We start from the raw sequence: 14,895 nt of genomic DNA, 5'->3' as shown, positions 1-14,895 counted from the left end.
TAAGGAATGAGGAGGTTCTCTGGAGAATCAGCGAGGAAAGGAATATATGGAAAACACTGTTAAGACACTATGGAATAACTACTAAGGTACTGGAGACAGCTGCAGAGGATAAAAAGTGTACAAGAAGACAGAGGTTGGAATACATCCAGCAAATAATTGAGGAAGTAAGTTGCAAGGACTACTCTGAGATGAAGAGGTTGGCACAGGAAAGGAATTGGTGGTGGCCGCATCAAACCAGGCAGAAAACAGATCAGTCGGAATAAATGTTCTGCTTACGATTTCTCCTATTCTTATTCTCTTCTGCCCTATCATCGTTCCCATTCTGCTTTGTTGGCACTGATCATAAACTGCCCATGGACCACTTGCACTCAAGTTTGACTGTCTCATCCATCACTTCGCAAAAGGAAACTTCATTCGCGTGCGTTTGTTTTCCCATGAATTTGTGTATGGTGTGTGTGTGGGGGAGGGGGGAGGGGGGGAGGGGGGAAGAGTGTATGGGCTAGGTAGGGATGTCGTCTGGATGATGAGGAAGTGGGAAGTGAGTGGGTTTGAAAGAGTGGGAATGAGACGGGCCCTGAAAGAGGGCAAGGGCAATTGTGAATCTCTTATACTATGTTTCAGCAAAGGTTTATTCCTGTGAAGATTTGTGCACTTTACTAAATCTGTTGGATTTTTGTTGTTTTTGAGAGTAGTCTCTGCAAAGGCCAAGGTTGGTAGGGAATTTTGGTTAAGGTGGGTTTGGGTGTAGCTCTGCTCTACTGTTTTCAGTACTAGTGAAGTATTACTGTCGTTTCCTGATGTGATCAGGGTGAAGACAAGCCATCTATGAAAATGTTAAAAATTAAAGCTTTTATATAAAATCCTTTAACAGTCTAGATCGCAATATCTTGACAGCCATTGATTACTAGATCTGAATTGTTACAGAAAATATCGCGTAAAGGGGAAAATAGAGTAAATCACGCTGGCATATTTAACAACAGGTAAAGAAGGAAAACACGCATCAATAAACAAACTGAGGGCAGTGCCTAATCGCAATATTGGGTGAGGACATATTGTCATCAATACAGTACATGACAGTGCACGAAAGGGACCAGAGGAAAAGTCATGCATGTCAAAAATCGATAAAAGATTACGTAAGAAGTATCAAAAATCGTAAATAAACCAAGTAATAAAGTTACATGCGCCATTATTACATGCGTCGTGACACCAGTTTTAAGTTTATGAAGACAAACCTTTCTTATTCAAACAACTAAGGTCATCACACATACTGTGCAGTCATATTGCAGCACTTAATAGCAAATTTTATGTACCCAGTACAGAGTAATGGACAGACTTGCAGCCGTAACGTGGTATCAGTCAACAATGGTTACGTGTGGCCAATTCAAAGCAACGAGCAGGCTGATATTACGCGATCTGGCTCATAGGGTAGGTGTCACTGTGGTAAACATGCATTAGGTAAAGCGTATTACGTGGTCATAGGAAAGCGGTGTACCAATGGGTGTCACTCTGCTAAAAGTACTATAGGTAAGGCATATTACGTTTATAATACAAATATTAAGTGAAATTAAGCAGAGAACTTCAAAGCAGTGAACAAACTTAAGGGCAGTCAGCACTCATTTTGTATGGGGAGCAAGATGCTTGTAGATTGCACAAACATACACAACTGAAAGTATAAATGACGTTAATGATAATGTAATTAGTTGAGAACATTTCTCGTTAGGCATAAAATCTAAACAGCAAAATGCTCATTTATATCTGAAAGTGTAGGATATAAAGTTGACTGAAACTGATGACTGATCGTAAGATCCGTGTTATGTGTTGTTATGCCAAGGAAAAAGGAAATAAAGGTCACGGGAGATGTGTGAACATATACATAATAATTACAAACTTCCATACAGAAAACATCGTACGATCGATCGATAATTCGCAGTATAGAGTCTCGGTATGCCTTACATAGTGCATTCAACAGATGGTCCATAGTAGACAGTCTAGGTATGCTGTACACAAGACATCTCCATCTGCTTAACCTCATTTAGTAAGGCGTATAAAACTAGTGAACGTTGGCATATAGATCATTACATCTTTATAACACTCAAATCAGCGAACTCAGGAATACAAATCATTACATCCTTACTTATAGAGTGATACAAATGAAAAAATACATTAGAAATATAACATAGTCTACATCCGTAACTAAGTGAACATAAAGACGTAATCATCCACATGATTTATAGCCATTAACTACCACGAAGTATATCATAAAATACAACTAACTTATAAGTTAAAAAAACAATGAATACCAGATGGCAGGACGAGCGCAAGGAAACCGGCGTATATGCCTTAGCCCAATGTATAAGTGACACGTAGTCCGAGGTCTACACTCCTATGATTACGCAGCTGGTCATAGGGGTTGCACCAGAACAAAAGGTTAATCAACATACATAACGTAGAAAGTATCTAATTTATAAGTTAAACTAATGAGGACCAGATGCCGGAAGTGCTGTGAAAAAGCAGGCGCATATGCCGTAACCCAATGTGTACGCGAGATATAGTTCGATGTCTACTTTCCTATAATTACATAAATAGTAGTGCAGTCGTGCAGGAACCGAGAGCTTAATCAGCACACCTCAAATTCCATACGAAACGTCAAAAACAAGTCTCATTATACGCTAGTTGGCTAGAATGTAACGCGAAGTTAGAAATGGCAGGGTAAAGGAACACAGAGCAGTAAATAAAACGATTAATGTTTGTTCATAAGTATCAACATAATTAAAAACATCCATGTATACATCAGAGTGACAGCTGAAATAGCAAATGTTACAAAAATATTACAAGCCATTATCAAAGAGAATACTGAGAAAGAATTAGTTACATCTATTTGGTAATTATATAAGGCTACAGCTACTACATGAATGGAGACAGAAACTTAGAATACATTTTAACTCACAAAACTTTTATTCTCAATGAAGTATATTTTGAATGTGATTGCTCATTAGAGTGGCTCCTGTTTTTCAAGTTAGATTTTTTTGCTGTCTCTCAGTTTTTATACACCTTTCGCAAATGTTCACCAGCTGTGCTACCCACATGGGGCACGACATGACGACCTTTGAGGCAAACTTCGTATCGCAAGGTACGTACGCCTCTTACGGCCAACCCGCCGTTCAGGGCGATCAGTAATAAGAAATGTATCTACGTTCTGGACATCGTGCGGTGGTGCTCCGTTCTGTTAAGAAATGAATTTTTCGGCAAGTTCTCGCACATTGGATAACGAACGAGCAAGGTAACTGGCAACTTACAATTGGTGTCAAGATAAGCTTTTAATTTCGATGCGTAAGTTAAAATTCAGCCGCAGTTTCTATCTCCGTTCATGTAGAAGAAATGGACTTGCAAAACTGGAAGACTGTTTTTGAAACACCCAACATTTTTATCAGCCAGCATATGTCATTGTCCAAAGGTGGAAGGGGTGGAGGTGTTCCGGGATAGTGAGATGAAACACCGCTGATCCATCTGCATTCTTCTGTCGTTGATGTGCCTATGTGCAGAGCAGCGTTCATTGGATCCGGTATTACTATAGTGAGTAAACCACGGGATGAATCGCCGCCTTAAAGTGTAAATCAGTCAGTTATTGGGCTGCCAGTAGATGTTTTATTAGGCTCACACTTACCTGTTTTAAAAAGCGTTTTATATGAAAAACTAATGCACAAATAAGATTAGTGACTTGTCTTAATTTTATTACTAACGATTACTATCCTTGGTTCCACTATGTAACGTGTTCCGTGATCGATCTTGTTGTGCTCGTCAGATGTGGGTCACATATTGATTTATCCAGAAATGTTATAATTTCTGTCTTTCATTACCATGTCCACCGATTTAAGGCTGTGGTAATTTTCCTGCAATGACAGGAGTTCCCGCAAGGGAAAGTAAAGTGATAAACTGTACGTGGAAAACTAGACATTACTGTAAAATAGACAAATGATTGCTGAAACGATTTTAGGTTGTTCAGGATTTGTTTATCATATTAAAATTACATAAAAGATGATTATTTGCTCTGTCGACAGTTGTGAAACTGTTAATACCAATCTTCAGGCAAGGTTTGATTTATAATGGACTGAATACCGACAGAAGTGTCGAAAGCATGAAATCTGTTCTCTTGATGTGGTCGCTCCGTCCTCCAGCGAACAGGAGTCGTCGGCCACTGGACAAAAGGTCGTAGGTCACGGTCGGACTTTTCATTTGCCGCAAGCAGAAGCTATAACATGTAAAGCGTCTAATTAGCTTCCAATCTGAGTGGTCTACAAGATCTCTTTCCTCAGTACAGGCTGAGAATGTACTGTAATAATGCCACGACTAGTTGGTAATTAGCTGAACGAGAGAGATGGTGGTGGTGGTGGTGGTTAGTGTTAACGTCCCGTCGACAACGAGGTCATTAGAGACGGAGCGCAAGCTCGGGTTAGGAAAGGATTGGGAAGGAAATCGGCCGTACCCTTTCAAAGGAACCATCCCGGCATTTGCCTGAAACGATTTAGGGAAATCACGGAAAAGCTAAATCAGGATGGCTGGAGACGGGATTGAACCGTCATCCTCCCGAATGCGAGTCCAGTGTGCTAACCACTGCGCCACCTCGCTCGGTGAACGAGAGAGACTGAACCTTCTCCATCAGCCGACAGAACTGTTATTCTACCGTCTCAGCTTCGTTGTTGAGAATCAGCGTATGTCGCCTATCAATAGCAGCTACGTATGAGTTAAGGTTTGTGTGTTTTGCTTCCGAGACGCTAACGTGTCCAAAACAGACACATTTATAAATTGGGGCATAATGTTTTGAACATGGCTGTGCTCAGCAACTTTTGGAAGAGTTACAGATCTTCAAACATCTGTCTCTGAATGATGGCCTCATATTAAATTAACAACAGCAGTCGCGTAGTAAAAATTTTTTTCAATGGCTTAAAGCCGCTACTAAAAGATGTTTAATAGCTACAGTTCGTTATCTGTTTCCCTGTAAGCCCTAAAATATTGTTTTCCTCTCCCGTGCTTGTATAATTCACATCTTATTAATCTGACAATCACTATTACAATAAGTTCGCATAGGTGTTATTAAGCTTTTATATACTCTGCTACCAGACGGCGCGATCTGTATTATGTTCACGTCGTCATTTGGCACGGCCTGCTCTCGCAGTTGCTGTTACTCGTGGCCTACACCACTATAGTGCCCTTAGTGACATGTTTACACATTGTTTTAAAAATTTTGACTGTCTGTTATGAATTCTGGTGGGAAATGTTTTAATTGTGGCTTTAACGTCTTGACTCGAGTGATGTCACTCAAATTTTCTATTTAACCCATGTGAGTATTTTTTATGCAAATTTAATTTCTAAAAATTGTTTGTTCTAATGCCTACCTGCTGTTAATGTACCTTCCTGTGATATTTTTAGGTGAGGTAACAGTTTCTTCTGAAGAAGGCGCCCCTCGTTGGCGCTGAAAACTAGTTAAAAAATGTTAAATTCTGTTTGCAACCGGTTGGCTGGAAGTTTGTAACATTGTAATTGTGGCTATGTTGTAACTAGACGAATTATAACTTAACTACATCTATTAGCCTCAAGTAAGATTTAAAATCTTCGTTTAAAAGTTATTATAACCCTTTAGATTTAAAAACAAAATATCTTTGGTTGGCTGCTACATGATAATGTTCTTTGTTGGGGGCTCACTTGTCGTAATTGACTGGTTTTGATGTAGGGATGGAAAAAACCGACCGGTTAAAACCAATACCGATTTTTTTAATTCGGCATAACATGTATTTTTCACTATTTGTTTAACTTCGGTTATAATAGATGTTTTTTTTATTTTTTACTGATAACCGAATAAAAAACCGAAGTACCAATTAACCATAGTAGCAGTGCTAAAAGTGTTTTTTTTAAATACACCTTCTTAAAAGATCAGCAAGATTTATATGTAAAATTTGCATTAGTTTCAAATACTGGGTTATTATAGAAAGCAGGAAAAGCGATCAGTGCTAATTTAATATCAGTGCCGATAGATACGAGGAACAAACACATGGCATCACTGCTGAGACAATAAGTCACTGTTGCCTTGTGTCATGGCTTAAGGTACGGGTGTACTTGCAGTGAGCAAACCTTGCCCTGCTTTCCCCCCGCCCCCCGCTACGACCCCACGTCCCCCTGCCACCAACCCATCTATGTATACGGCCTGTCGTCGCCTGACGTCCGTTGTATTGTAGAATGGCACCAATCATATAGTCTGGAGATATTTTAACTTAGTAACGTAGCAGTGAAGTACAACGCTTCATTTAACTTAGGAGATTAAAAATTTGTCTATCATTTCTACGTAACAACAAAAGAGGTAGGAGGTTATGGTAATGGTTATAAATTAAAAATTAACAACAATTCATTCCTAAAAACAGAAAGTAGCTGATGAGCTACCTGTGTCTACACTGTATGCCTTTATCTGCTAGAAGGCCGTGAAAATTGACAAATTAACAAAAACAGAGTCCTTTATACTGCGTTTTCATCCCTTAGCACTGATTATTCGTAATGTCCGGATAGTGGTATGATCCCCGATTACAACATGATTTTTGAGCAGAGTTTCAAAAAAATTAGAATAAGTAGGAAAACACTGGTGATTTTTGTAGTATTCATCACTTATCATTTTTCGAGAAAGCGGCAAACAGTGGATGTACTAAGCTTCTAATATTTGCCTATTTAGTTTAATATTTATGTTGTACGTATCTTGAAACTGAGACAGCCAAATTTTTTCAATCTGTGTTCGATTTCTACGTTTATTGCGGCAAATAACAGGAATAAAAAATCGAAAATAAGTTATTTCAGAAACCAGTTATTTTGATCGGTTTTAACTATCGGGTTAAACTGGCCTGGCAAAAACAAGTATAAGTGAAAACCTGTTGCTTCGGCGATAACCGTCATCCCTAGTTTGATGCCGTAAGATGAAGGAAATATTTTGTGATTTTTATTGTACAATTAAATAGAAATTCAGTTCAAAATGTAAAATTACAGAGGAATTTATCTCGTTATTAATAACTATTTCGTTTGTGAGTGAAGTATGTGGCATTTGTTTGAGTGTCGGGTAACTATTTTATAAGGGGCGTTCAAAAACAAACGAGCCGGAGGCATGATATAGAAACCAGTACCTGTATGTTAGAAGTATTGACCCTGGCTCTTGAGACACATGTCCCACTGTGACGAGAGGCGGCGAATGGCTGTCTCATAAAATTCCCGGGGCTGGGATGTTAACCAGTTCCGCACGTACAGCTGGACGTCGTCGTCCCAGGCGATCACTGTGTCAGCATGCCAATGTATAGTGTCATAAAGCAGCAACAGCGAGGCAATGGTTCATGTACAATAACATTCTTGAAATGGACTAGCTTGCCCAGAATCCCGACCTGAACCCAATGGAACTTCTTTGGGACATATTAGAACGTCTCCTTCGATCCAGACCCCAGCGACCAACATCTTTACCTTCTCTGGTTCGGCTCTTGAGGCATAATGGGCAGCCAATCCTCCACAGACATTCAGACATATCTCTGAAAGTGTTCCCAGAAGAGTTCATCCGTCATAAATGCCTAAGGTTGACACACTCTATATGAATGTTGTGATATTCGCTATTTTTGGCTTAATTAAAACAGCAAATTCAGCCAGAAGGCAAATACTTGTTTATAAAGAATGATTAATATATAATAAGGCGTCGCATGGCGACGGTGGAATTTTCTAGATAATGTAATTCGTCGTCTTTGGGCGGCAATATAAACAGAAAGGTACGGATGGATATGCGATCCTTCACTATTTTGTTCGCTGGAGAACAAATGAAGCCTGGAGCGCTAAGAAGACTTTTACTGTTTTTCTCGAGTAAGACGGACGCAGATTTGTGGCGGTCTCATCTAATTTTTTTACTAAATGTGTAAAAACGTGTTATGTTTAAGTTTTGAGTGAAGTGTAGGAAGAAGAACTGTTGTAACTTACCGTGACGAAGCACGAGCGACTCAAGAGGACAATGGCTATATAAAAGAGCGCTCAATGGACATGATATGGACATAAAAATCTACCGTCATTGTAGTATTAAGCTTAAGGTACGATATATGTTTAGTTATAATAAATATTTGTTCTGGGAATACTGAATCATTTAGCAGTGCTCATTTCTATTATCTCCTCAGTATTATTTTCATTTTAATTATGCATTTTGCTAATATTACAGACTCCAAGATCAGCAGTCCAATGTGCGTGTTACATTGATAAAAAGAAAACTGTTTTATCGTCTTCTTGCATCAGCTTTAATATTGAATTTCTCTTTTGTGTGATGTTACAGTTGTTTTTGCGCCCTTAAGAACTTTCTGGTCCCTTAGGAAATTTTTTTGTCATAACAATAACTTCACAACCGGGTATGATCGTATCTACGATCATGAAGTAATTAGAAAGACGATAACGCAACTTCTTAATCAATAGCACGCTAGTTGTGACTGCCTCAAGCCACGCGAAACCGCAAGTAAAAACTATTCACATCTCATAATGCAATATTTTATGACAATGGTCAATCCATGATTCTTACGCCAATTGTGATTGATAAAACAGTTAGTTAAATCTCAATTTCTAACTTTCCATTGAATAGCAACATCACTTCTATTTTGTAACATCACAATGTCCACTGATAGACGTCTGGATTTTTGATCAGGTATTGTACTTGCTGTGTTTTTTGGAGACCTCTTTTCTTTAGTCGTAGTTTTAAAGTAATTTAGGAGTTGTACCGTATTGTGCGACAGTATAGAGATTTATTTGGACTAGACGCGTTTCGATTCACTTACAGACTTTATACAACCCCAAAAGACTGCGTAACTCCCATATTACTTTAAATCGAAGTAATCAGCAACCAGTTGGATAAAAGAAATTTAGTAAACAGTTTTTGATGTTGCTGAGTAACAGTCATACAATAATTTTTAAATGAACACACCGCCACTTGACTGTATTGTTGTTTATTCAACTGCGACCCAGGTTTCAGCCTTTTATACCATTTTCAAGCGATTTAGTTTATGTCATTAACAAATGACAAACTAAATCATTTGAAAGTGGCATAAAAGGCCGAAACCTGGGTCGTAATTACGTAAATATCAATACAGTAAATTAGCCGTGTGTTCATTACAAAAAAAAAGAGATATTTAATTTCTTAACCGGTTTCAGGCACTTAGTGCCCTTTTCCAGTGGGCTATACAGAAAATATACCACAAATAAGCAGAAGTTAAACAAGAATATTAAAATTAAGGATGAAAAGTATGAAAGATTAAAAAATGAAGATAAAAATGGTAAATACTTGTAATATTACTTGTTCGAAATTCAGACGTCTTAGCCAAGGGATTTCCATCCGGTTGGAGAGTGACTAGACAGCATCAGATGGTTAGTATCGGATGTTATTGAGCGATAAAATAATTTTGCCTCAATGATTCTTTTCTTTCCTCCGCCGACGACGTCATCAACAGAGAAGTTTTTCTCTTGCAGAGAATGACATGACACATCGTGCTGTTGTTTAGCGCCGTCACTTGTTTTGCTGAAGTAGACTGGAGTAAAAAAATAACTTTGTTGCTAGATTCTGAATTTAGAGATTGCACATGCATCCGCTAATGACGAGAACTACTCCCGTGCACAAAAATGACTTCCCCACTTTGCGCACTCAATAATCGCACTTGCCACTTGACACTTAGTTTATTCTGGGGCCATTATCTTATAATCGTGAATTCTTATTTGTGGAAATGTTGTGATAAAACAGCTTTTTTCTTTTTTTTATTATAGAGCGGTTGTGGGGCGAGGGAGCAGAGGGTCTGAGGGTGTGGGCGACAGCCATATGACTACCGTGGCTCTTACACCGCATGACTTCATATAACTGGTTTTCACGCTAGTAGTACTCCTTGGGTGGTATGTTATTATTGGTGACGGTAGTATTATCTGGCTTCAGATGGGCGTTTTATAATATCTGATGATGATCTGTTCGATCAAAACCCGCAATTAACACTATGCCGTACGGCGACACCGCAATGGTGTCGTGTGCTAAACAGCGGTCAACGGCCGGCGACGCCACAGTGGTGTCGTCTGCATAGTATCGCTCAGTGACCAGCAACACCACAGTGGTGTCGTGAGCACAGTATCGTGCAGTGGCCAGCGACAGCACTTTAATATATTTTGTATTCTGTTGGTGTTTTGTTTAAGTAAAAATAAGTTACACACGTCAACTAGTTTTTTGTTTTTATAAGTACTTGTGCCCTTTCATCATGGCAGACGAAAGAAACAATAGGATATTATTTACTAAGAATGCGCGGACGTCTTGTCTGACGTTTCGGACGACTTGGCTCATTGGGAAGAAGACATTGGATAAAAAAAAATGAAAGTGAAGTAGAATCGTAGGACGATAGTGAAATACATCCAAGAAGAATTCGGCGAACGCTATGATTGCCAACTGATTCAGCTGAATCAGACGAAGAAGACAGTGTACAGTTGTCAGACTTTGGTTTACCGAGGACCAATAATAAATTTGAAGGATCCCCAGGTCCAAACATATTTCCCAAAGGTACTCAGATATCGAGGATATCGTAGAATTATATATTGAGAACGATCTATTTGAATATATTAACAACGAAACCGACAAGTACTACAGTCAAAATTGCAACAGAAGGGAACTGCATTAAAAAATGCCAAATTTGTCGACGTTACGGGATCTGAACTTAGGAAATAGTTTGGGCTTGCTATCCTTATGGGGACTGTAAGAAAAGCAAGGATCGATTATTATTGGTCAACGAATCCGTTGATAGACACACCGACCGGCAATGCCGACTGGCTTATCAAAGTACAATTCGTAATTGATTATTTTTCCAAAAAGTTTAAAGAAACGTTTAACCTAAGTCAAAACATCTCAATTGATGAAGGTATGATACTGTGGCGTGGACGGTTAAATTTTAAAGTTTACAATCCGTCGAAAATTACGAAATACGGCATACTCATTCGGATGCAGTGTTATTCGGGTACGGGATACATTTTCTCATTCAAGATATATTCCGGCGCTGGACAGTCTTTAGCAAAAACAGTGATGGAACTGTTGACACCTTCTGATGGAAAGTGGCATCACCTCTGCATGGATAATTATTATAACAGTGTAGAACTTGCAGAGAAGTTACTTGAAAAGAAAATTCTAGTTTGTGGAACGATACGACAAAGTAGAGGATTTCCGGAAATTTAAAGAGCCCAAAAGTTAATGTGTTTGAAGCTTGTCATTAACGGAAAGGTGATAAGAATGCGGCGACAAGCCAAGTAATCCGAACTAGCGCTACCGGCGCCAAGCGAATAAACCTGTACGAGACGTCCGGATGGCAAAGTGTTAATAAAACTGAAACTTCCTGGCAGATTAAAACTGTGTGCCGGACCGAGACTCGAACTCGGGACCTTTGCCTTTCGCGGGCAAGTGCTCTACCAACTGAGCTACCCAAGCACGACTCACGCCCCCTCCTCATAGCTGTACTTCTGCCAGTACCTCGTCTCCTACCTTCCAAACTTTACAGAAGCTCTTGCTTGGGTAGCTCAGTTGGTAGAGCACTTGCCCGCGAAAGGCAAAGGTCCCGAGTTCGAGTCTCGGTCCGGCACACAGTTTTAATCGGCCAGAAAGTTTCATATCAGCGCACACTCCGCTGCAGAGTGAAAATCTCATTCTGTTAATAAAATTGTTTATTGACAGCACCTTCTGTTGATGAATGCACTGTCCCTTAAAAGTTGATGAGCTTTGTTGATGAGTAGTGGTAGTGGAACTAGCACCTAAAACTAAACTAGTATTTGAAATGAGTGACATGAATAATCCATCTGTGATACTTCTCTCGAGTATGCCGATGATGCAACTAAACAACGTTGGCAAAAGACTAATGATCAAATACCATAAAAGGGCGCTGTGTTTCAGTATAGTGTCAAGCTATAATTATAATACAACAAGAATTCCTGCCCTATCTCTACTGATGGATGAAATATGCATATTTCTTTAATAGCCGTGAAGGATGTGTTATGAAGGTGGTTTGCACTTTTTATATGATTTTATCACGTTATGACATTCACTTATGTTTTCAAGATTATTAATGTTTGTAGTTGTCGTATCTTCTTTAATACGTCAATAGGATCTTAAAGCATTTGCAATTGAAGCAGTATGAAGCCTAAAGTACGCATTTCAGTTGTTACAAACAAAGTTTTATGCAAACTATTTGTTGCCTGTAGAGAAACACTGTTTGGTTTCCTGTCCAAGCCAGTTTCCCATTTTTGTTATCTTTTAACGTCAGTAGAAAACTGTAAAAAATTATGAACATATTTTCTTAATTTTCCAGGGCTGTCCTTGGAATTATCGTTGCTCTCGTCCTTCTGGCTGCCGTAATTGAAGATGGCCATGTGGAAAACAAAGGTAAAACTGAAAGCTGAAAAGTCCATGGACAGGATGAACAAAGGATAGGAGACGTGGAAGGACGTACCCAAGTTGAGCACATCACTTTTCCTCAAGAAATTACAAATTTATTTCTAGTTTGCCAACAATCTAAACTAAATGGTAGTTAAAACCATATTCTTCTCTATAATAATGAACAGCAAGTTTCTCTTACATAAACAACCTTTAGACAAGAGAAAGATCAATTTGCCCAGAAGCAAATTTAAAACGGAGGTACAATAATTAAAAGAACTATTGTTTATCACAAAAAAGTAGGTCGAAGCCATCCTTACCTCGCAGGGGCCACTCTTAAAAGTCGGCAGACAACAAGTCAAAGTCACACAAAATTTTAAATGGCCATAAAGCCCTTTAATTAAACCCATAGACGTATAACAGTAGAATTAAGTAAATGTTCCTAAATTAAATTACGCAACAACCAAGAACAAGAATCAATCCTCCGAGACAGAGGGTAAATTCATAGCTTTAAGTCTGGTAGTCTTGGAAAGAATTACAAGAAGTGTGCAACCAAGTTCGGCCAAGCTGACTCCCACGAGCAGTCAATGACAGATGGTTTTTAAACGTTCAGAAGCTTAAGTACAGTAAATGTTTGTAAACTCACGTACAGAAAATGTATTCTTACCTTCGTTACGTTGGACCACATGACAGGACAAGCTCGAAAAGGCAGTTACTTAAAACAATCCACCCATCAAATGGAATAAACAAAAAGCTTAACTTGTTTAGCAGCTGCAGCTGGAACCAAAACTCCAGCGAGAGCTAACGGCCACCGGAGACGCGTGCGGGTACATGCACAGGCCGGAAAACGGAAATACGTCCACGCCGGCAAGCACCGCTTCAATTACAGCGTCACGGCTCAGAAGCCAAGGCTGTCAACAAATAGCATACACATTATGACACTTAAGTCAAGACCTCCGGCAGTAACATGTTCAGGTCTTTCAACACTTAATAAAACCCGTAAGGTAACATAACATTTGTTAAGCAATTACATAACTCTAAGTTAAATGAATAAGAGCTACACCTTTTAATTATAATCAGAAATTTCAATTATTGTACAAAAACTGCTAATACAAGGATAAGAAATTTGTAATAACCACTATCAGATTTATCAATAGATATCGAATGCTCTTTTTAAGGTACAGAATAATACATACCAGCTTTCCCGCCTGATACGGACTTTAGGTTTAACAAAATGGTTCAAATGGCTCTGAGCACTATGGGACTTAACATCTGAGGTCATCAGTCCGCTAGACTAAGAATTACTTAAACCTAACTAACGTAAGGACATCACACACATCCATGCCCGAGGCAAGATTCGAACGTTCTACCGTAGTAGCAGCGCGGTTCCAGACTGAAGCGCCTAGAACCACTCGACCACAGCGGCCGACTAGGCTTAACATTTACAGTTAAGATTGAGGTTGCAGACCCTCAGGATTTAAGCCCATCTAAAAGAAATTTATAAGAGCATTACTTAAAATATCAAAAGCTGATTCAACATTGCTCAAAACTTGCAACAGACAGGGACTGAGTTTAAGCTAAAAAACAAGAAATAAAAATAGCAGTGCACATTAAGAATCGCTGGCAGACTCTAAACGGAATAGCTGAAAGACAAATTTAACACGTCAGTCAGTGGCCCATCCCAGTTAATATTCATGTAACCCGAGACTAATACGGAGGTTCTAACAGAATAGTTGCCCGTACAACACTTCTTATACACACATAAATAGAAATCGCTATGCAAATCAGCAAATTTCCACTCGTGGCTTCAAATAAGTTACAGTAATTGCAAGAAAATCTCATCTTTCATACTCCATAGGCGAGGTTCACTGAGGAAATAAACACAACATGCGCCATTTCTTCATTAGTACTCCATTTGCCGTCATTCAAAGCACTATTCCGGCCGACAGCATCCAAACTGCACACGGCGAGAACATTCTAGAAGGCATATTGCTCTCTCTCCAAAACCCAGATATCAGCGTCGGTGGATGCTATAGCGCATATGGCTCCGAATACAGCAAGAGGCCCCAACAGCCACCATGTCAACAGACCGGCCTCTCCGTCCGCAGCTGCTGCAGACTTGTGCCAACAGCAATCCTGTAACCGCCACACGGGTTCCGTCTTTTCCTCACTCGCAAACAGCGATAAACCGAGCGAATCAGTGCGGCACTCGCGTCTCCTACCGGGACGACAGTCAACCAGAGGATCCAAAGATAGCACAACGCCCCCACTGCTCGAAAATTCTGACATATTTTCGTGATCTAGGATAGGCCTTAGCGCAGTGGTAACACACGTTCCCGTCAGATCACCGAAGCTGCGCGCTGTCGGGTTGGGCTAGCACTTGGAGCGTTGTTGGAAAGTGGGGTGCACTCAGCCCTTGTGAGGTTAACTGAGGAGCTACTTGATTGAGAAGCAGCGACTCCGGTCTC

At 39.6% G+C, this 14,895-nt stretch overlaps 1 protein-coding gene across 1 annotated transcript in view; it reads left to right on the top strand.

Annotated features, from left to right (window-relative positions):
* LOC124622896 overlaps nucleotides 1-14,895 on the top strand; it is a 219,416-nt gene that overhangs the window by 39,798 nt on the left and 164,723 nt on the right. The window contains exon 5 of the mRNA XM_047148686.1: nucleotides 12,363-12,436. Coding sequence (XP_047004642.1) covers nucleotides 12,363-12,436 — 74 coding nt within the window. The remainder of the gene's footprint in view (nucleotides 1-12,362; nucleotides 12,437-14,895) is intronic.

This window comes from Schistocerca americana, chromosome 7 (genome assembly GCF_021461395.2).
Source record: "Schistocerca americana isolate TAMUIC-IGC-003095 chromosome 7, iqSchAmer2.1, whole genome shotgun sequence".
Classification (NCBI taxonomy): domain Eukaryota; kingdom Metazoa; phylum Arthropoda; class Insecta; order Orthoptera; family Acrididae; genus Schistocerca; species Schistocerca americana.
Note: the sequence above shows the minus strand (reverse complement) of the source record. Positions and strands in the feature narration are given on the sequence as shown.